Genomic DNA, 24,608 nt, shown 5'->3' with positions numbered 1-24,608 from the left:
ACTGCCTCATCATGGACTCTCTGCACTACCATCCTCCACTGACTGCCTCATCATGGACTCCCTACTCTACCATCCCTCCCCTGTCCCCTGACTGCCACATCATGGACTCTCTACTCTACCATCATTCCCCTGTCCCAGACTGCCTCATCATGGACTCTCTGCACTACCATCCTTCACTGACTGCCTCATCATGGACTCCCTACTCTACCATCCCTCCCCTGTCCCCTGACTGCTTCATCCTGGACTCCCTACTCTACCTTCTCTCCCCTGACTGCCTTACCATGGACCCCCTACTCTACCATCCTCCACTGATTGCAATATCATGGACTCCCTACTCTACCATCCTCCCCTGACTGCCGCATCATGGACTCCCTACTCTACCATCCCTCCCCTGTCCCCTGACTGCCGCATCATGGACTCCCTACTCTACCATCCCTCCCCTGTCCCCTGACTGCCGCATCATGGACTCTCTACTATTCCTCCCCTGTCCCCTGACTGCTGCATCATAGACTCCCTTCTCTACCGTCTCTCCCCTGACTGCCTCATCATGGACTCCCTACTCTACCATCCCTCCCCTGTCCCCTCACTGCCGCATCATGGACTCTTTACACTACTATCCCTTCCCTGTCCCCTTACTGCTTCGTCATGGACTCCCTACTCCACCACCCCTCCCCTGTCCCCTGACTGCCTCATCATGGACTCCCTACTCTACCATCCCTCCCCCGTCCCCTGACTGCCGCATCATGGACTCCCTACTCTACCATCGTCCCCTGACTGCCTCATCATGGACTCCCTACTCTACCATCCCTCCCTTGACTTCCGCATCATGGACTCCCTACTCTACCATCCCTCCCCTGTCCCCTGACTGCCACATCATGGACTCTCTACTCTACCATCATTCCCCTGACTGCCTCATCATGGACTCCCTACTCTACCTTCTCTCCCCTGTCCCCTGACTGCCTTACCATGGACTCCCTACTCTACCATCCTCCACTGATTGCAATATCATGGACTCCCTACTCTACCATCCTCCCCTGTCCCCTGACTGCCACATCATGGACTCTCTACTCTACCATCATTCCCCTGTCCTCTGACTGCCTCATCATGGACTCTCTGCACTACCATCCTCCACTGACTGCCTCATCATGGACTCCCTACTCTACCATCCCTCCCCTGTCCCCTGACTGCCACATCATGGACTCTCTACTCTACCATCATTCCCCTGTCCCAGACTGCCTCATCATGGACTCTCTGCACTACCATCCTCCACTGACTGCCTCATCATGGACTCCCTACTCTACCATCCCTCCCCTGTCCCCTGACTGCCACATCATGGACTCTCTACTCTACCATCATTCCCCTGTCCCAGACTGCCTCATCATGGACTCTCTGCACTACCATCCTTCACTGACTGCCTCATCATGGACTCCCTACTCTACCATCCCTCCCCTGTCCCCTGACTGCTTCATCATGGACTCCCTACTCTACCTTCTCTCCCCTGTCCCCTGACTGCCTTACCATGGACCCCCTACTCTACCATCCTCCACTGATTGCAATATCATGGACTCCCTACTCTACCATCCTCCCCTGACTGCCGCATCATGGACTCCCTACTCTACCATCCCTCCCCTGTCCCCTGACTGCCGCATCATGGACTCCCTACTCTACCATTCTCCCCTGACTGCCTCATCATTGACTCCCTACTCTATCATCCTCCACTGATTGCAATATCATGGACTCCCTACTCTACCATCCTCCCCTGACTGCCTCATCATGGACTCCCTACTTACCATCCTCCCCCTACTGCCGCATCATGGACTCCCTACTCTACCATCCTCCCCTGACTGCCTTATCATGGACTCCCTACTTTACCATCCTCCCCTGACTGCCTCATCACGGACTCCCTACTTTACCATCCTCCCCTGACTGCCTCATCATGGACTCTCTACTCTACCATCCTCCCCTAACTGCCTCCTCATGGACTCCCTACTCTACCATCCTCCCCCGACTGCCTCATCATGGACTCCCTACTCTACCATCCTCCCCTGACTGCCTCCTCATGGACTCCCTACTCTTCCATCCACCCCCGACTGCCTCATCATGGACTCCCTACTCTATCATCCCTCTAATGACTGCCGCATCATGGACTCTCTACTCTACCATCCCTTCAATGTCCCCTAACTGCCGCATCATGGACTCCCTACTCTACCATCCTCCCCTAACTGCCTCCTCATGGACTCCCTACTCTACCATCCTCCCCCTACTGCCGCATCATGGACTCCCTACTCTACCATCCTCCCCTGACTGCCTTATCACGGACTCCCTACTTTACCATCCTCCCCTGACTGCCTCCTCATGGACTCCCTACTCTTCCATCCACCCCCGACTGCCTCATCATGGACTCCCTACTCTACCATCCCTCTAATGACTGCCGCATCATGGACTCTCTACTCTACCATCCCTTCAATGTCCCCTAACTGCCGCATCATGGACTCCCTACTCTACCATCCTCCCCTAACTGCCTCCTCATGGACTCCCTACTCTACCATCCTCCCCCTACTGCCGCATCATGGACTCCCTACTCTACCATCCTCCCCTGACTGCCTTATCACGGACTCCCTACTTTACCATCCTCCCCTGACTGCCTCATCATGGACTCCCTACTCTACCATCCTCCCCCGACTGCCTCATCATGGACTCCCTACTCTACCATCCCTCTAATGACTGCCGCATCATGGACTCTCTACTCTACCATCCCTTCAATGTCCCCTAACTGCCGCATCATGGACTCCCTACTCTACCATCCTCCCCTATGCCTCATCATGGACTCCCTACTCTTCCATCCCTCCCCTAACTGCCTCATCATGGACTCCCTACTCTACCATCCCTCCCCTAACTGCCTCATCATGGACTCCCTACTCTACCATCCCTCCCCTAACTGCCTCATCATGGACTCCCTGCTTTCCCCGGTCCCCCTACTTCCCAATCCCACTTACCCAGTATCTCCGCCCACTTGAACCTACTGTTCTTTCTTTTTTCACTGTAATTTCCCTTTGCATGTTATACTTCTATTGATTGCTCATTCTGCCCCCTGTAACCTATGTAGTGCTTCCTAGATGGCTGCCTTGTACTTTCAAGGGCAGGAAGAACAACCCATGTTACTATTAATGCAGTGGGCATCTCGCTAGTCACTGGTCATTTTAATCCTTGTACGTAGTCTTCCCATGTACCGCTTATCGCACATTCTAACTGATGTAGTGCACCCAACATGGCTGCCTCACTAACAGTGCATGGTTCTGATGATGTTGCCAGGATGATTTCTGTTTTTATCTCCCCCCCCCCATTATAAATCAATTCCAGGCATTGTCTATTCTGCACAGTGTAAACCGATGTAGTGCACCTAAAATGGCTGCCTTACCCGGATCCTTCGTAGGTAGGATGAATAATCCTTGCAACAGATGACACCAAATGGCTGCCGCACCTTTGTATTATAGTCCTAGTTTCTGTATTTCATGTAAAACTGAACCCTCTGTATTCTGATCATACGATCTGTAAAGCACCTTGAGGAGAAAAGCGCTATATACATAAACTTATTATATCCTGGTAACTGTGGCGGACGTGGGTGTGGCTACAACAACCTGTGGCCAATGGAATCATTGGAAGTTAAAGAGAATATAAAGCCTCTGTTTTACAATAATATATATCTCTATCAAAGGCTGTGTATCACTGAGCGGAATAATATAAATGAGGTGACTGGAGTGTATATACTTACCACCTTGCTACTGTGCCTTTCTCATAGCAGTCATGTTGGGAGGGAGGTGCTTCTAATCAAACAGACAGTGACTGCCGGATTGGGATAGGGTTACTATATTTTAAAAATAAAAAAACTGCATCCCATCAGCACAGCCAAACTGCACCGCACCCTATTACATAAACCCCGCAATATAGGAATTATATTGCTGTGAAGGCACAATACAGGCTGCACATAGCATTTGGTGTTTGGACAAATTTAAATTCACTATTTATCCTGACTAAATGCATTTTCATTCAAATAAATGTGTCTATTGAACATATAAAGAATTCTTATTTTTAAAAATGACAATATGATGTAGAACAGATGATGATGATCCCTCGCTTTCATTTTTGGTTTGAGAGTAGGAGACTCATTATCCACTCTGACAGGTGTAAAAAATCTGGTCACTATCCCGGAAGGTAAAGAATCCGTCCACGGAAGTTTGTGTTTCTGTGATATAATGTGGACGTAATGTCAGACCTCACGCCGTGACCGAAGGCAAGCGCGGCGCTGCACGTTGGGCATAACACAGTCTCGCTGTTCTCTTTACTGTTCTTTAATTGTGTAATGACTTTCCCTTTACTATCAGCTGACATTTTCTCTTTGGTGTTTGGTGGTGGCATTCTCAGATATAAATGAGATGTATGAGATTAAACGCAAGATACGATTCAGTATAAATGATGGGAGACCGTGTTTTGAATCGAAAATAAATCGAAATCGAAAATAAAATATATATATATTATACACTAAAATAAGTAATGAACACATCAACATTTTTCTCAGTAAATATATGTGTAATGGGGCTATTGTAACAAAATTTTCACGAAATGTCAGCAACAACCCATGTAATCCACACATGCAAAGAAATCTCACCATAGACGTCCATAAATTAAGTTTTGTGTAATAATGTGAAATGACACAGAGAAAAACTTTTGAACACATGAAGGAAGGGAGGTGCAAAAAGGCATGGAAAGCCAAGACACCAGCCGAAATCTATCAGTAATTAGAAAGTAATCCTGCCCCTTCTCAGTGCAAATGAATATAAACTGGTTTAGTCCCAATGATGGCCTATAAAAAGGTGTCTCATTACCAAGGTGTCACGCAAGAAACATCTCATGATGGGTAAAAGCAAAGAGCTCTCTCAAGACCTTTGCAACCGTAGTGTTGCAAAACATACTGATGGCATTGGTTACAGAAGGATTCTAAACTTCTGAATGTTCCAGTGAGCACTGTTTGGGCCATAATCCGGAAGTGGAAAGAACATAATTTCACCATAAACCGGCCACGACAAGGTGCTCCTCGCAAGATTTCTGACAGAACAGTGAAAATAATTATCAGAAGAGTTGTCAAAGAGCCAAGGACCCCTTCTGGAGAGCTTCAGATAAACCTGGAATTAGCAGGTACAATTGTTTCAAAGAAAACAATAAGTAATGCACTCAACCGGCATGGCCTGTATACACGCTCACCACGCAAGACTCCATTGCTGAAGAAAAAGCATGTTGAAGCTTGTTTAAAGTTTGCTGCACAACATTTGGACAAGCCTGTGAAATACAGGGAGAATATTGTCTGGTCAGATGAGACCAAAATGTAACTCTTTGGATGCCATAATACACCGTGTTTGGAGGAGAAATTACACTGCACATCACCCCATACCCCATACCAACAATGAAGTTTGGAGGTGGGAACATCATGGTGTGGGGCTTTTTTTCAGCATACGGTAATGGCATAATTCATATGACTTGAAGGAGGATGAATGGAAAAATGTAGCGAGCCAAATCTGCTGCCATCTACCAGGATACTGAAGATGAAACGAGGGCGGACATGTCAGCAAGACAATGATCCCAAACACACAGCCAAGGACACTCTCACCTGGTGTCAGAGAGAGAAATAAAGCTGCTAGAACGGCCCAGCCAATCACAGCCAATCACAGCCAATCACCTGACTTGTATCCAATTGAAAATCTATTGAAAGAACTAAAGATCAGAGATCATAGAAGAGACCACGGAACCTCCAAGATTTGGAGACGGTTTGTGTGGAAGAATGGCGCAAAATCCCCCCTAAGCGATGCGTGCGACTAGTTCTCCATACAGGAGGCGTCTTGAAGCTGTCATTACCAACAAAGGCTTTTGTACGAAGTATTAAATACATTTCAGTAATCGTGTTCAATACTTTATCCCTGGGTCATCTCACATTATTACACATAACTTAATTTATGGACATCTATGGTGAGATTTCATTGCATGTGAGGATTACATGGGATGTAAGTGACATTTGGTGACAATGTCATTACAATAGCCCCATTACATATATTTACTGAGAATAATGTTGGATGTGTTCAATACTTATTTTACCCTCTGTATATATAATCTTTTTTTTTATCCCTTATTGCAGGGTAAGAATACTCTAGTGTACAGGTACTAATATGGAGTCTATTACACAGCAAATAGTAGTGTACAATTTATATTCCAGACTCAGCGCTATACTGTACATACATATAGCGCTCGCTTGTGTGTGTGTGTATATATGTATGTATGTAATATATATATATATATATATGTAATATTTATACACCCACACCGCTTTCACTTGTTAGTTGTGTGTCCCCGTAGTGCGGGTTCTTATCATACTCGGCTTCGCTGCTGCAGCTGTGTTACAGAATAGAGCGTGATATATTGTTTCCTCTGTGTTACATGCGGCAGAAATAGACCCTAATCTGCAGACAATGACTGAACGGTTGCTGGGTGGGTCAGTAAAAGTGGAGAATAGCAAACAAAGGCCAAACTGTTATTTTGTTTCTTATTTTAGTTCAGACTTTCCGTGACCTCTGCGTTCAGAGCTTTGCGTCTCTATCCCCAATATACCCAGTGTTCCTTCTAGGAGACTAAGTCCTGTGGGGACTAATACTTGTTCAGCGTGACAATAGCCGGAATGTAGTCAGTAGCCCGCTATATGGGATGCCGACGGTCTAATTACCGACGCCGGAATCCCGAAGGTAAGTATCGGGGGTTAGGCACTAAGGGGAGAGGCATAGGTTTAGGGGAGGGGGAGGTTAGGGTTAGCCCCAGGGGGTAAGGGTTAGCGGTAGGAGACTGACCTTTAGTGTTGGGATTCTGACAGCCGGGATCCCATACCCAAACCCAATAAACTTCATTAGAATCATTATAATGTGGATTCTGTTTGTTTTTCTCTTTTCAGTATATACTTCACAGACCTTTTTACTCCTAAAGTACAATCAGAGGTGCTCAGAGCATTCACTCGCAAGAAAAGTCACTTTTTAACATTTTGTATTGAATTCTGGTATTTTGTAGTTTGCTATACTGTATGCTGGTAGTTTGCTATACTGTATGCTGGTAATTTGCTATACTGTATGCTGGTAGTTTGCTATACTGTATACTGGTAGTTTGCTATACTGTATGCTGGTAATTTGCTATACTGTATGCTGGTAATTTGCTATACTGTATGCTGGTATTTTGCTACACTGTATGCTGGTATTTTGCTATACTGTATGCTGGTAATTTGCTATACTGTATGCTGGTAATTTGCTATACTGTATGCTGGTATTTTGCTATACTGTATGCTGGTAATTTGCTATACTGTATGCTGGTAATTTGCTATGCTGGTATTTTGCTATACTGTATGCTGGTAGTTTGCTATACTGTATGCTGGTATTTTGCTATACTGTATGCTGGTAATTTGCTATACTGTATGCTGGTAATTTGCTATACTGTATGCTGGTATTTTGCTATACTGTATGCTGGTAATTTGCTATACTGTATGCTGGTATTTTGCTATACTGGTATGCTGGTATTTTGCTATACTGTATGCTGGTATTTTGCTACACTGTATGCTGGTAATTTGCTATACTGTATGCTGGTATTTTGCTATACTGTATGCTGGTATTTTGCTATACTGGTATGCTGGTATTTTGGTACACTGTATGCTGGTAATTTGCATTCTGGTATAGTCTATGCTGGTATTTTGGTATACTGTATACTGGTATTTTGGTATACTGGTATTTTGGTATACTGGTATGCTGGTATTTTGGTATACTGTATGCTGGTAATTTGCATTCTGGTATAGTCTATGCTGGTATTTTGGTATACTGGTATTTTGGTATACTGTATACTGGTATTTTGGTATACTGGTATTTTGGTATACTGGTATTTTGCTATACTGTATACTGGTATTTTGGTATACTGGTATTTTGTATTTTGGTACACTGTATGCTGGTAATTTGCATTCTGGTATAGTCTATGCTGGTATTTTGGTATACTGGTATTTTGGTATACTGTATACTGGTATTTTGGTATACTGGTATTTTGGTATACTGGTATTTTGCTATACTGTATACTGGTATTTTGGTATACTGGTATTTTGTATTTTGGTACACTGTATGCTGGTAATTTGCATTCTGGTATACTGGTATTTTGCTATACTGTATACTGGTATTTTGGTATGCTGGTATTTTGGTATACTGGTATTTTGGTACACTGTATGCTGGTAATTTGCATTCTGGTATACTGGTATTTTGTATTCTGGTATAGTCTATGCTGTTATTTTGGTATACTGGTATTTTGTATTTTGGTATACTGGTATTTTGTATTCTGGTACACTGTATGCTGGTAATTTGCATTCTGGTATACTGGTATTTTGGTATACTGGTATACTGGTATTTTGTATTCTGGTATACTGTATGCTGGTATTTTGTATGCTGGTATTTTGTGTTCTGGTATACTGTATGCTGGTATTTTGTGTTCTGGTATACTGTATGCTGGTATACATGCTGGTGTTTTGTATACTGTATGCTGGTGTACTGTATGCTGGTGTACTGTATGCTGGTGTACTGTATGTGGGTATTTTGTATAATGGTATACTGTATGCTGGTGTACTGTATGCTGGTGTACTGTATGATGGTGTACTGTATGTGGGTATTTTGTATAATGGTGTACTGTATGCTGGTATTTTGTATGCTGGTATACTGTATGCTGGTATTTTGTATAATGGTATACTGTATGCTGGTGTACTGTATGTGGGTATTTTGTATAATGGTATACTGTATGCTGGTATTTTGTATAATGGTATACTGTATGCTGGTCTACTGTATGCTGGTGTACTGTGTGTGGGTATTTTGTATAATGGTATACTGTATGCTGGTGTACTGTATGAGGGTATTTTGTATAATGGTGTACTGTATGCTGGTGTACTGTGTGCTGGTATTTTGTATGCTGGTGTACTGTATGCTGGTGTACTGTGTGCTGGTATTTTGTATGCTGGTGTACTGTATGCTGGTATGCTGGTATTTTGTATAATGGTATACTGTATGCTGGTGTACTGTATGCTGGTATTTTGTATAATGGTATACTGTATGCTGGTGTTTTGTATTTTATATGCTGGTATTTTGTATGCTGGTATTTTGTATGCTGGTATTTTGTATGCTGGTGTACTGTATGCTGGTGTACTGTATGTGGCTATTTTGTATAATGGTATACTGTATGCTGGTGTACTGTATGCTGGTGTACTGTATGTGGGTATTTTGTATAATGGTATACTGTATGCTGGTGTACTGTATGCTGGTGTACTGTATGTGGGTATTTTGTATAATGGTATACTGTATGCTGGTGTACTGTATGATGGTGTACTGTATGCTGGTATTTTGTATAATGGTATACTGTATGCTGGTCTACTGTATGCTGGTGTACTGTATGTGGGTATTTTGTATAATGGTATACTGTATGCTGGTGTACTGTATGATGGTGTACTGTATGTGGGTATTTTGTATAATGGTGTACTGTATGCTGGTGTACTGTATGCTGGTGTACTGTATGCTGGTGTACTGTATGCTGGTGTACTGTATGCTGGTGTACTGTATGCTGGTGTACTGTATGCTGGTGTACTGTATAATGGTGTACTGTATAATGGTGTACTGTATAATGGTGTACTGTATAATGGTATACTGTATGCTGGTATTTTGTATAATGGTATACTGTATGCTGGTGTACTGTATGTGGGTATTTTGTATAATGGTATACTGTATGCTGGTGTACTGTATGATGGTGTACTGTATGTGGGTATTTTGTATAATGGTGTACTGTATGCTGGTGTACTGTATGCTGGTGTACTGTATGCTGGTGTACTGTATGCTGGTGTACTGTATGCTGGTGTACTGTATGCTGGTGTACTGTATGCTGGTGTACTGTATGCTGGTGTACTGTATGCTGGTGTACTGTATGCTGGTGTACTGTATGCTGGTATTTTGTATAATGGTATACTGTATGCTGGTATTTTGTAAACTGTATGCTGGTATTTTGTATGCTGGTATTTTGTATGCTGGTATTTTGTATGCTGGTATTTTGTATGCTGGTGTACTGTATGCTGGTGTACTGTATGTGGGTATTTTGTATAATGGTATACTGTATGCTGGTGTACTGTATGATGGTGTACTGTATGTGGGTATTTTGTATAATGGTGTACTGTATGCTGGTGTACTGTATGCTGGTATGCTGGTATTTTGTATAATGGTATGCTGGTATTTTGTATAATGGTGTACGGTATGCTGGTGTACGGTATGCTGGTGTACGGTATGCTGGTATTTTGTATAATGGTATACTGTATGTGGGTATTTTGTATAATGGTGTACTGTATGCTGGTGTACTGTATGCTGGTATGCTGGTATTTTGTATAATGGTATGCTGGTATTTTGTATAATGGTGTACGGTATGCTGGTGTACGGTATGCTGGTATTTTGTATAATGGTATACTGTATGCTGGTATTTTGTATAATGGTGTACTGTTTGCTGGTGTACTGTATGTGGGTATTTTGTATAATGGTATACTGTATGCTGGTATTTTATATAATGGTATACTGTATTGAGGAGCTGAATAGTACCATACCTCCCAACCTTCCTAGAGCAGCTGTGAATACAGTACAGAGACAGGCCAGCGCTGGGCATGCCGCCCATATGATGCATGCCCATGCCCCTTCGATGTGTGTGCGCATTCTTTCAAGAGGTTTGTGATATCCCTGAAATAACAGAAAAGTTAAATATATCTTCCTACTTAGTCTCTGCCGCTGGTATTTATATTCGGAGGGAGGCGCTTGTCTATCGCCAATCAGTGACTGGTACCTAGGGGCAGATTCTCTTCACATAAATAGAGTGTGTGGATTGGTTGGTTCTTACAAGGAGCATGGTCAGTAGTGACATGGGGCCTAATGGTGCATACACACGGGACGACCGTCAGCGATAACGATATCCCTGAACGATCTCCCGGGCGTGCTGGATGGTCGATATCGATCATCCAGCACTCCACCAACCTACCAACAACGGCTAATGACCTGCGATTGATGATCGCGGATCCCTATAGTAAACTGGTCGATATTGACTAGGTTGGCCTGCATGCACAGGCGATGGACGATATCGCTATCGTCCACACGTGCCCGCACATCGCAGGTTGTTGGTGGGTTGGAAGTGACCTAAAAATGCACAATGATAATGATATGATCGATATCGTTATCGTTCATATCGAGCATTTCTAATCGTCCCGTGTGTACGCACCATAATACAGAGATGTGCGCAAACCCGATGGTTTATGAACTGCCTTGATAGTGTGAGATATCGGCGTCATAGATGCGGATTGTGATGATTATCCCCCTATATGATTGGATAAAACGGTTGTCAAGTTTGGGACAGGTCACCCTCTTTAGCAAATCCCATTTGTAGATATTACCAAGATGGAATAAGTAACTTAATCCAGCACCAGATCGGACAGGAGCTGAGGCCATTAAACCAGCGGCCACGTTCAGTCCCTTCCTGACCAATCCCTATCCTCCTACCGGCGTATTCAGTCGCTGACGCTTTACAATACTTATGTACGTTTTTAAGCCAATTCAGAAAGTGTGTGCTCCGACTGTTCTCTCTCCAGGCTCCGCTCTCTGATGTCTCGCTATAATGATGTCATCATCCTACTGTTCTTTTCTTTTTTTTCATGCTTTGGGCTAAAACCGATAGTGGCGTCTCTGAGAATGGCAGTGGCACTAACGCGGGGGGCCGATTTACCACAGACAAATGATCGCATTTCTACAGCAACTGACCGGTTTATAGTAGAACAACAGAAAAAGGTTTAGAAATATTAGCCGACAAGCTCCTTCTATAAAGAAATTTCATGTAAAGTGTCACTGGTAAAATTTTAGTTTCACTATATATTCTTATATAGAAAAGTCTCTCTGAGTATAACGAAGTGAACTGAACTGACCAATGTGGAAGAGAACTGAACTGGTCGTGTTGATAAGCCTGTGCGGTGCATAAAAAGGCTTTAATTTATCCTGTGATTTTTTTTTTTAAAGGCGTGCAGTACCGGCTGTTATCCTGTAGGTGTCAGTAGGGAGCAGTTTCTTAAAATTATATTTACATATGTGCAACATTTGTACTGCACCTTGGAGACTCATCCTGTATTCATAATTGCGAAATATATAGAGTACGTTAGAGACATTGCTGCGCAGGGCACATTTTGCGCTCTAGCGCCCTAATGCTGTTATTGTTTTCTAGAGAAGGTATTTTACCTGCACATAGATCTTTCCGTACGCAGCAGTGAATACGGGGGCCTGCATGTGCGAATATGTATCTAATAATACAAACACAAACTTAGAAATGATAACACAAAATCACAAGTTTGTCTGATGATATACGGTATCATTCGGCGTAAGATGTTTGCACTGCTGGGTTACACTGTCTATATCCAGACACATGAACGCAATAAAACCATGTTAAGCATCTTACTGCTGGTGATTATGATACAAATATCGTCTTTTCCCCAACATCCATGTGTTCAGCAGCCATGTACAATATATTCATTTACAACTTAAACTTGGTTCTGTTAAACGTCCTCTTAAGTTTATTTATTGAAGGAAGCAAGGAACCCCTGTCTCATAAATCATACAATGTACTAATGCTCGTGTAGAAGGTAAGTGACAGATCTTTCCTGAATTGTGGTTCTGTGATTAGCGAGCAGGATCAGTGCGACGCCGTTTGCAGCACAATGTAAGCTCATTAGGAGGCTCACGCCTACACACCCGGGTGATCAGCTGCTGCGCGTCTGGACCATATTCACGCAAGCTGCAGGGAGTGACCACTCTGCAAATATATGTAACACTTACAATCGATTGCCTGATACATTTCCCATTCCCTCTGATGTCCTGAATGCACTAACACTCATTAATCAAGTGTCAAAATGTATCTTGGATTACACTAATTACAATTAGAAGACACTCGGGCTCTGCTGTAATTGTGAATGTAAGTCGACTGTACTTAACCAATTATAGAAAGCAGTGGATATTTGCCCCTATGTACCCGTCTATATGGCTGCACTCTCCTACGCACGTGCTTGGTTACACCGCCATTACCGGCATGGACTTGCAGCAGCTCTGTGCTGTGTGAAAGAATTAAGGGGCCTCATTTATCAACGAGTTTTATCCTGCATAACGAGTATTAAAACTCCCTGTGCATGATAAATTGTGCTCCAGCCAATCAGCTCATCACTATCAAATTTCAAGCAGATGACAATTAGGCGCTGAAAGGCTGGGGCGCCATTATCTTACACAACAAATGTTAAAACTCGTTGACACTGCGACCCAACGATGTGATGTAACGATACATTGCGTGCGCTGTACACACTGCACGATCCTTCAGTTGACGGCACAATGTACTGTTAGACGCTGCACGTACGTACACCGCGTCATTCATTGCATCGTCCCATCTGATATGCTGGACAGCAGATGGTACGATGCGATGAGCGACGGATGGAGATTATAACGTGTACGATATAGCGTTCCCATCTGCGATGGAGCAATGTACTGTATAGTGTGTACTCGCAGCTTCACTCTGCATCCCATGAAATTCCATCAACACGTCCACACTAAACGTATTATTACCCCACACCTGACAGAATTACTTGTTAGGATGTTGCTATTGGATACAGAGCTACCGCTAACACAGGCTGGGGAAGTTGATATTCGGGCTCTCAGACTTGTGTGGTTCTGGCTGTCGTCGTGAGAAGGTTCTTGTACTTCTGTCTGACCTCCCTCGTGTTGGAGCATAGCAACAGCTACAGGCTGGGTATTTCTTTGGACGCTATACTGTATGGGCTGCAGGGGGCGCTGCGTTATAAGTGATTACTGTGTAGTCCGTGTTGTGCAAATTTACTCTCGTAGGCTTTTTTTTTTAATATTCTACGTTATGTTATGAAGTTACCTGTTTAGCCATTATTCACAAGCATATAGGCTTTACCATAGGTGCATGGGATGTAGTTGCTATGGGGCCCGCATCACCTCCTGGGAACTCCACCCCATGCACCCAGGGCCATTTCTAGGGGTGGGAGAGTCTGCACTCCGCCCCATGATGGCTGCTGTGGACTAGCCAGGCCAAGCAGATTTGCCTTCCGCAGCTCTGCTCAGCGGCATTACACAGTTTGACACTGCTACATCACAATGTCGCGTTATGCAGTCGCGCAGGGGGCGCACTGTATAAAATGCCTGCCGGGAACCTTGGGAGCAGTCGCCATCTCTAGAGGGGAGTAGGGAGATTGAGCGCCGGGCTCAGGAAGTGAGTAATGCGGCTGGGGAGGGGGGCACAGCCAGACCTATGTGGGCCCCGTGGATATTTTGCTATGGGGCCAATATAGGTCTAGCTACGCCCCTGGCTTTCAATCTACCAGGAACATTGATGTCCTACATCTCAGATGTGTCCTTGCTTATTGAGGTTAATTACGCCTCATGGCGCGAGACACCTTGTGCAACTCAGACGCTCAGAATGGATTAGGGTTGCACAGAGGTTCCCAAATTTTTTTGAATCATGGGGCCCTAGAGTATCACCATTGTTTTCACGCACCCCTAAGCCAAAAGTTTGTTATTGAGAAACTCAGAAAAATTGTAGTAAAGTGCAGTAAATTGTGCTTCTGTGTCATCCTTAGGCTCAGTTATGTGGTGGGGACAGATTTGCGCTACTGTTTGTCCACATATTTACCTTACATTGACCATAAATAATTTTATTTGGTGTTGGGCCACCATCCAGAGACACCTACAAATGTCCCGAGCCACCCCAGGGTGCCATAGCGCACAGTTTGGGAACCTTAGTCACATCGCAGACAGTTTATCACAGACGCTGGGCTGCGATTTTAACGACACATGAACTGGTTTTACACACGTACAAAGTAGCCAATGAAGCAGAGCGGAGCTGGGTGTGAGGAAGGGCCGCGGCTGTTCGCATCAGATCCCTTTTTACGCAGATTCCGACTGTCGCACACTCCATTGACCAGTATACGCCAGCAGTGTAGTTTTGTCACTACTTTATGTGAGTAAAACGCACATCTTGAGCGAATAGACGACTGGGCGCTGCCTAATCGGAGTGGTACCTGGCGTTCCGAAATGGCCTAATTGGTGCAACTGAATCAACAGTTAAAGACGCTTCTGTAGTTCACCCTCATGGTTTCATCCTCACTGTGTAGTTGAGGAGTCCAAGCCTCCTGGTCTTATTTATTTCTTTATTAACGTTTCTTATATATTCCGTTGCGCTTTACAATTGTAAACATTAATAGAACAAAACTGGGTAATAACAGACAGACATAGAGGTAGGAAGGCCCTGCTCGCAAGCTTACAATAGTACATTTATATCATGGCCAGCCCTGGGCAGCTAGGCCTTATACATTCGGCTATATTGCATTTCTCATTACCTCCTTCTTTACACTAGAATTCATATTTTACCTTTTAGCAGATAAAGTTGCAATAATAATCGTACAGGTTTATTTCTGCAGGATGTAACAATAACTTTGCTCCTCTTTGAACAGTCGCCTGTTCCGGGTTCTCTGAGCAGTTTGCATACATTTTGAAAGTCAGCATTTCGTCTACGCACAGCAGAGGCAGCCATTTTGTGGTTCGGAGAAATAACATTACCATAGTGCCTCATTGATGGGGATACTTCCTGGTGATTTCTTCTCAGGAGTGTTGGTATATCCTACGGAATGTCCGCCTCACCGGGCTCTGTCAGCCACGGCTACATTTTAAACATCCTAATGTTCACTCCAGCCTACAGTGTTCGTTACATACAGGAATGTGTTAAGCGGAATATTTGTCAGTTTACGCTCCCATGAGAGCCGGTGAAGATAAATTTGCCAGTGTGGTGATTTGTTGACAAAATATCTTTCCTAGCTGCGTAATTTCACCTTTCCTGGTGTATAAGGGAATGTACCGACGTTCACTAGACATTGCACTTTACATAAATAAAAGCAGTATTTTCATGTAGTCATGTTTTGCTGGATTTGGTTCTAATTCGTCGTCCGGATTTGGATTTGCCAAACTGCGGTGACTGGATTTTGATTTTTTACAAAAATTTATAAAAAAAAAAGCTAAAATCACATAAATTTGGCTTTTTTTTCTTCCTAGAGTATTATTAACCTTAATTTCCAGTCAATTTCCAGTAAATTTAGACCACCTCACCGTTTACATTATAATTTTCACCATTATTGGCCAAAGGTTGCAGTGAGCTGACTGGTTACTAAGCGACAGAGCAGCGGCACAGACACCGCAGTATAAAGCACATCTATGACACATTGCCACACAGCAGTGGCAGAAATGAAAAGTAGTGCACCCACCCAGTGGGGTACGGCCAGCAGAATCACAGGACTTGTTACATAGTGCGCTACGGCCCAAGGAGTCACAGTGCACAATCTTATTCACATTACACCGCACATAGTGTCCCTGATTCACATTACACCATAAAGTAGTGTCTCTAATTTATGTTACGACACACAGTAGTGCCCCTTTTACACAATGCCCACAGTAGTGCCCCTTTTACACAATGCCCACAGTAGTAATGCCCGTTATACACAATGCCCACAGTAGTAATGCCCCTTATACACAAAGCCCACAGTAGTAGTGCCACTTATACAATGCCCCCAGCAGTGGTGTCCCTTACACAATGCCCCCAGTAGTGGGGCCCCCTATGCAGTGCCCCCAGTAGTAGTATGCCTCCCACAGCGTGCCCCCAGTAGTATGCCCCCATTAGCATGCGCCCGGTAGTATGCCCCCCAGTAGCAGTGCCCCCATTAGCATGCCCTCCAGTAGCAGTGCCCCCAGTAGCATGTCCCCCATTAGTATGCCCCACAGTAGAGCCCCCTTAAAAACACACACACATAAAAAAAGAAAAAAAAAAAACTTACTGTATCCCCGCTCCTGTCGCCGTCCCGCTCTGCTGCTCTATTATGCGCGGAGGGAGCCGGAAGACGGAGCTCTTGAGTGAGCTCCAACTGGCTCCCTCCGTGCAGCAGCTAATGAGCAGCCGTGCAGCAGCCAATGAGAGTCTGTGTGACTCTCATTGGCTGCTATTACAAACACACAGCTGCCGCTGGCGGCTGTGTGTTTGTGTCTGTGTAGGGCAGAGCGCTATCACAGCGTTCTGCCCTACACTAGAGGAGCCCTGACGTCGGATTCTCTCGCGAGAATCCGACATCAGGAGGCTGTGGCTCGGCCCCGAACGGGGATCCGAATCAGGCGGGGAACACCCGAACAGGGTTCGGGTGGTCTCGGACCCCCTATGTTCGGAGCTGTTCGGATTCCACAGAATCCGAACCGCTCATCTCTAGTAACAACATTGCTAATTGATTGCCTCTGGTCTTTAAAGTCATCAAGCCGTCTAGGAGCAAGCCCCCGGGGTCTCCAAGGGGCAAGTGGTGGGGGAGAAGTGCATCAGCACAGCCCCAGGCCCAATGCATAAGGTGCATGCTGCAGATCACAGCTTTGCGCAGTAGGGGCTTGGCTGGGGATGTGAATTGCATTGTCGAGGCGCTGCCCACATCACAAGAAAAGAAGCTGACCTACTCTCCCGGGAAGGATATACCGAGGCTTCTAAAACAGACCAGTAGTGGTGTTGCCCATATCAACCAATCAGATTCTGCCTATCTTTTTCTAGCATGTAATAGAGAAATAATAGCTAGCCTGATTGGTTGTTATGGGTGTCACCTCCACATGTCTGTTTTAGAAGCCTTACTAAATCTACCCCCTAATTTTGAGAATCTCTCAGACATTCCCGGAGAATGTGATGTATATAATATTCAGGTGTTTTGTGGGCTGGATAAATAATCTTTAGAAAAAAAAAAAAGAGAAAAGTAAAACGAATGCAGCCTATAAATACAATAGGAAATGATGTCATCACTTCAGCAGGAGACCAGAAGACATCTTGGCGAGTCCCTACATTAAGGTGTTCTCATTAAGTGCTGAGTGATGTGCCTAGCTCCAGGTGAGCTCAGAGTCTGTATCCTCTCAGATATTGGTTGTGTCCACATTGTGTGTCGCACTCTTCAATGCAAGTTATTATGTTAGGTGATTTGTCCTTGTGACGCCCAACCGTGAGGTCCTAGGGCGTTTGCCGTAATCACATGATTATTAGTCTCTGTGCTAAATTCTTTCCTCATCGGGCAAAGAGAACGTGATACTGACTTGCTCTTCTTCTCCTAGACCCACTACTTTGGCCTCTGGTTTATTGGAAAGTCTCGCCAAGCGCGATGGGTGGAGCTTGAAAAATCACTGAAGAAGCAACTGGACAAGTTTTCCATGGAGCCCTTACTCTACTTTGGTGTAATGTTCTATGTGCCAAGCGTCTCCTACCTAAACCACGTCATCACCAGGTATGTCTTTTACCTTGTACTTATTACATCTGTGTCGCCTGACTGAAGTTGATTTGTGTAGGTGGATAATAGACATAGGGCCGTATTCATTTAGAAGCGAAAAGCCGTGGTTTTTAGCAATAATTTAGCTTTTTTGTTTTTTTTACTTGGTATTCAGGGCCTGATTCAGAGCCGGACGCTCTGACAGAGCGCTCGCTTTGAATCAGGGCCGGACTTCTGTTTTTTTAGAGCAACCTCCTGGCCGCTCGCATAGCTGTGGGTGACCATCGAGCTTGCGACGAGACCCTTGTGGTAGGGTCTCATTGCCGGAAGCCCTAGAGTGCTTTCGGCTCAAACAGAGCCGAAAGCACTCCCACTGACATCACTTGTGATGTCAGTGGGGCCGGCCCCAGACGGTAGATGTTCACATGGGAATGCCTCCGTCTGGGCAGCCACTCCCCCGGCCCGCCCACCAAAGGGGGCGTGCTGTCACTCAACATCGACAGCACGTCCCCTTTGTTAAGAGACCCGGAGCGACGGTTTGCCCGTCGCTATCCGGGTCTCGCGCATGCGCACTAGGCCACCATTGACCCGCTTGCGAGCGGGTCTGAATCAGGCCCTCAATTCCATTCCGCTTTCGCCTATGCGGAAAGTCAAGGCACTGAAACAGGCGATACTTTTTCTCCACAGAATAGCAGGATGAAAAAAGTGTAAAATCTATTTTTTGGGGTGCAGATGTTGGGAAACCACTCAAAACCCTTGGTACACCCCCCCAAAAGACAATTCACCCCAAAAAAAAGAATAAAAAAAATTCCAGGATCCCCCTCAAAAAACGCCTTTGAAGTGGGGGGCGTAAATGACAAAAGTGGGGGGACAACTTCAAAAACTAGCAAAATAAGCTTCTGGGGGTGCTCTAAGAAGGGGCCAAGTGTTTTTGGGATTGCAGGTGCTTGTATGACGTTGGAATTTCACTTTTCTAAAATTTCTCTTTAGAGACATTAAAACCATGCCAGCACCCATTTTCAAGCACCCCAAATTTGATAGGACTACTTATTTTCACCAAATAATACTGCTTAATGCTATTCTTCAACACTTTAGCAAAGACACTAATAACAAGGAATTTAAAGAACTTCAGTACCCCAAATAGTTTTATTAGGGCTATTGGAACACTTCTATATTGATCCCCAATGTTATTGCATCTTTTTTGCCTTTTTGGCAATTTAATACGGCGGAAAGCGGGGACACACACGAGAAGTTTCCGCGTCAAAAATACGCTATGTTGACGCGTATGCGGGTGCAAAACTAATTGTATACCGCCCATAGTCTGACCTTTATAGAAAAGGACCAGGGGAAACCTTGGGAGAGGAGACCTGGGATTACCATGGAAAACTATTTTGACTTCCATAATGAGAGCTACTTATTGCTGGCCTGTAACCCACATCCAACCCCCCACATAGAACTGCCAGATATCTCACTCCCTAAATCCTGTTACATCTTCATCTGAGATTTCTCCCGTGCTGCCCCTCTCCTCAGGAACTCGCTCCCTCGCCCTTTCTGACAGTTTCCTGCCTTCAAACAAGCTTTTTGGACTTTCCCCTTCATCAATGCCTCTCTACCCTCGTAATACACTGCATTGCCCCCACCCAACTTCCCCTTGTATGCCCACTTAGTGGGTACAGTCTCATTGAGTGCTGATTTGCCCTGTTACACAGGATTCGGTGGCTCACACGACCTAATCACCTGGGCAGGAGGCATTTCTAGTTATGTGCTGCCTTATATAGCCCAACAAGTAGGTAGAGCCACTCCCCGATGCCTCAGTAGCATCATTTCAGACTTCAGACACAAGTAAGGATAAACGGAGCAGTATGGTGGCAGAAAAAGTAAATATACGTGATGGATGAAGAACGTGGTCCTAAACCGATACTGGGTCGAAACCTGCGAATTGCGGGATTTCCAGGTTGGTTTTGCCTTTAAACTATTTGGTGCTTTAAATCTAATGACCATCTCGCCAGATCCGCGCCGACTCCTGCAAATTGTATGTATAATACATTTGGCCCTGTATTTTGGGCTTCAAGCTAACACAATGACACTTTCCAACCTGCAGATTTCTGGACAGACCAGCAAACCGATTATACTGGCCCAATGTTGTTTGAGTAAACTACGGGACAGATTGAGCAACGAGAGATGTTCTGGTTCTCACTCGTTACTAATCTTGAAAGGTGCTCCAGCCAATCAGCTCCTGACTGTCATTTTTCAAACACATGACCAGTAGGAGCCGATTGGCTGGAGCACCATTTAATATTAGTAATGAGTGATAACCAGAATATCACTCGCTGATAAATATGGGCCTACATTTCTGTGTGTCCCTGCAGATATATCATTAACATGTAATAAAAGTACCAGGAAATGTTCCATGGGCCTTACAGGTGAAGGATCATGTATTTGGTCCATCCGTGGTCATCATTTGTTACCTTGTAACATCCACGTTCAGACTGCCAGCATTAAAGTTGGACGCACCCAGAAGGAGATGAACGAAGCCTTGGAAAGTGATAAAGTACCAGCCAATCGGCTCCTAACTCCCATGTTACAGGCTGTGTTTGAAAAAAAATGAGCCAGGAGCTGATTGGTTGGTACTTTATCTCTCTCCAAGGCTTTGTACATTGCCCCCAGTCTCCTGGTCCAAGCACTGAGCCCCTGGCTCACTCTCTAATTGGATCACAGACATATGTGGGCGAGCTCTCTGCACGAGCAGCCGGTTTAAGGGACCTTCAGCGGCAATTTTCCAAAATGGCTGATACTGATCTGATTTATTTTTTTTGGTCCTTTTACCAAGCGTAATACTTTATTTTGTGTTCGTGTGAGCTGTCGCTGGAAATTTACATCAATATTGCAGCACGTGTGCCCAACTTTACCAAAACGTAGGGATCAACGTTTGTCCACGGTCAGATTGTGCACATTAGTGGCTGTAAACAAACATGATCGGCAATTATCCATCATAGGAGCTAGTATGATGCCCTGTATATAAGGATTGCTTCTATAGGTGTCAATGTCTGGAGAAAAATGCTGACAGAATTCACTGTACTTACTGAGCAGGGAGGAAAGTCCTCTGGTGCCTTATTGCAGCAGTAATCTGGCTCCATTACTAACAGACACGTAGGGGCCTGGCTACGGGCTTCTTCAGAGACGGACGCCCTGGCGATTTTTACGCAGATCGAACGATCGTTTGCCATTGCGCATACGTGAAGTCCACACTACGCGCGCGCTACGATTGACTTGCATTTCCACATGCACAGAGGACCCATTTGCAAAGTGAGTGACAGGTAGTCAGCGTTTGGGGGAGGTAACGGGCGGTGGTCAGAAAAACGCAGGCGTGTCAGATCGTTTATATGCTGTTACATGGGCGTGCGTAAATTGGCCATTGCGATGACTTGCGCAGCATGAGTGCCCCCTGCGTGCCAGGAGAGCTGCAGAGTTCGTGGCTGGGGCAAAATGGCTGCTCCTTGTGCATCGATGTTACTGATATTTACACAGGTAAATGACATCGTACGCATATGAGGAGGCATCTGTTGGCGTCCTTACGCTGGGGTAAGCATTGGAACCATTAGCATATTTTCGCAGCTGCGATCGCATTAGCGTCCATCTCTGAATCGGGCCCTATGGCCGCCATCAACATAGAAGCTGACTTAGGGCGAATTCAATTAGCCGCAAAAAGTGCCGTCTGGCGAAAAGTGGAATGAATTCGCCTGTGTTTTGCCGCAATGTTTTCTCCATGTGAGTCCTCGCTTTTCGCCCTATTCAATTGTAAAACAGGCGAAAACGCGGATAGGTGAATGTTTTACAAAGCGAAACTAGCGATAGGACATCTTATTTTGTGGAAATTAGTCTGTACCCCATAAAATGCTTCAGGGGTCTATTTACTAAGCTTTGTTAGGAGATAAAGAGAACGGTGATAAGGTACCAGCCAATCAGCTCCTAACTGTCATGTCACAGGCTGTGTTTGAAAAATGACAGTTGGGAGCTGATAGGCTGGTAACTTATCTCCTATCACTTTATCTCCTAACACAGCTTAGTAAATAGACCCTCAGTGACCCTGGGAATAAATATAGATTAAAGTATTTAGTGAACTTATTTTGTTGCAAAGGGCTGTTATATGCATAAGTGTGGAAAAATGATAGAAAGCAAAGTTTTTCGGGAAAAATAAGTACCGTAGTTAAATTTGGGGTACGTGAAAATGGGTACTAGTATATTTTGATGTCTCTAAAATGAAGAGTTGAAAATACACCTGCTGCAGCCTCCACTAAATTCAAAAACACCTGTCTCATCCATACAGCCCCTCAGAGTACCAGGCCCCCCACTTTTTACCCATTTTTCAACACTTTTTTTTTACTTTTTCGCCCCAAAAATTAATCAAATTTTTGGGGTGTTTTAATAAAAAAAAATGTAAAGTATTTTTTGACGGATTAGTCATTCGTGGGGTGTCCAAAAGTTCCAAAATAGCGATTTTGTGGAGAAACTTTTTTGCCTATTTTTCCATATAAAGTTTTCGCGTAGATGAAAACGTCCTGGAATTGAATACGGAGAATAGTAGAAAACAAACGAAAAGCGGAATTGGCGATAAACTTTTCTCCAAACGGCACTTTTTTCGCGGCTAATTGAATTTGGCCCTTTTAGTACCATAATGTACATTTTTGGGTAGATTTGGATGAGAAGTTTATTGTGTTATGTGGAGGCTGAAGGCAGAGCTGTCCCTGCACAGCGTGTTATGTGGAGGCTGCAGGCAGAGCTGTCCCTGCACAGTGTGTTATCTGGAGGCTGCAGGCAGAGCTGTCCCTGCACAGCGTGTTATCTGGAGGCTGCAGGCAGAGCTGTCCCTGCACAGCGTGTTATCTGGAGGCTGCAGGCAGAGCTGTCCCTGCACAGCGTGTTATGGAGGCTGCAGGCAGAGCTGTCCCTGCACAGCGTGTTATGGAGGCTGCAGGCAGAGCTGTCCCTGCACAGCGTGTTATGGGGGCTGCAGGCAGAGCTGTCCCTGCACAGCGTGTTATCTGGAGGCTGCAGGCAGAGCTGTCCCTGCACAGCGTGTTATCTGGAGGCTGCAGGCAGAGCTGTCCCTGCACAGCGTGTTATGGAGGCTGCAGGCAGAGCTGTCCCTGCACAGCGTGTTATGTGGAGGCTGCAGGCAGAGCTGTCCCTGCACAGCGTGTTATGTGGAGGCTGCAGGCAGAGCTGTCACTGCACAGCGTGTTATCTGGAGGCTGCAGGCAGAGCTGTCCCTGCACAGCGTGTTATCTGGAGGCTGCAGGCAGAGCTGTCCCTGCACAGCGTGTTATGGAGGCTGCAGGCAGAGCTGTCCCTGCACAGCGTGTTATGTGGAGGCTGCAGGCAGAGCTGTCCCTGCACAGCGTGTTATGGAGGCTGCAGGCAGAGCTGTCCCTGCACAGTGTGTTATCTGGAGGCTGCAGGCAGAGCTGTCCCTGCACAGTGTGTTATCTGGAGGCTGCAGGCAGAGCTGTCCCTGCACAGTGTGTTATGGAGGCTGCAGGCAGAGCTGTCCCTGCACAGCGTGTTATCTGGAGGCTGCAGGCAGAGCTGTCCCTGCACAGCGTGTTATCTGGAGGCTGCAGGCAGAGCTGTCCCTGCACAGCGTGTTATGGAGGCTGCAGGCAGAGCTGACCCTGCACAGCGTGTTATGGAGGCTGCAGGCAGAGCTGTCCCTGCACAGCGTGTTATCTGGAGGCTGCAGGCAGAGCTGTCCCTGCACAGCGTGTTATCTGGAGGCTGCAGGCAGAGCTGTCGCTGCACAGTGTGTTATCTGGAGGCTGCAGGCAGAGCTGTCCCTGCACAGCGTGTTATGGAGGCTGCAGGCAGAGCTGTCCCTGCACAGCGTGTTATGGAGGAGGAAGGGTGGTGATCTCTGTGGTGTGTCAGTGTCTTACATGCAGTAATTCTCCTGGTATGTTGGCTGAGCCCCGATGAAATTATATGTTGCTATTAAGGAATGTATTGTGCTGCTACGCTGAACGCTCTCCCTGTAATTTGTGATGATGAGTGCAGCAGTTCAAGGCCGGAGAGTAAGATTCAAGTTGCAGCTTGCCATCGTCTCCCCTGCACGCATGCTGCGACTGGCCTCTCCGCGCATAGCTCACGTGTGCAGTTTATTTTTAAC

General features: G+C 45.4%; 1 protein-coding gene across 3 annotated transcripts in view; it reads left to right on the top strand.

Moving 5' to 3' along the window:
* Nucleotides 1–24,608, top strand: part of PTPN14 (protein tyrosine phosphatase non-receptor type 14) — a 158,283-nt gene that overhangs the window by 57,082 nt on the left and 76,593 nt on the right. For all 3 annotated transcript variants that reach the window (XM_088481051.1, XM_088481049.1, XM_088481050.1), the window contains exon 3: nt 18,294–18,463. In XM_088481051.1, coding sequence (XP_088337177.1) covers nt 18,294–18,463 — 170 coding nt within the window. The remainder of the gene's footprint in view (nt 1–18,293; nt 18,464–24,608) is intronic.

This window comes from Taudactylus pleione, unplaced genomic scaffold (genome assembly GCF_031769625.1).
Source record: "Taudactylus pleione unplaced genomic scaffold, aTauple2 ptg000261l, whole genome shotgun sequence".
Classification (NCBI taxonomy): domain Eukaryota; kingdom Metazoa; phylum Chordata; class Amphibia; order Anura; family Myobatrachidae; genus Taudactylus; species Taudactylus pleione.
Note: the sequence above shows the minus strand (reverse complement) of the source record. Positions and strands in the feature narration are given on the sequence as shown.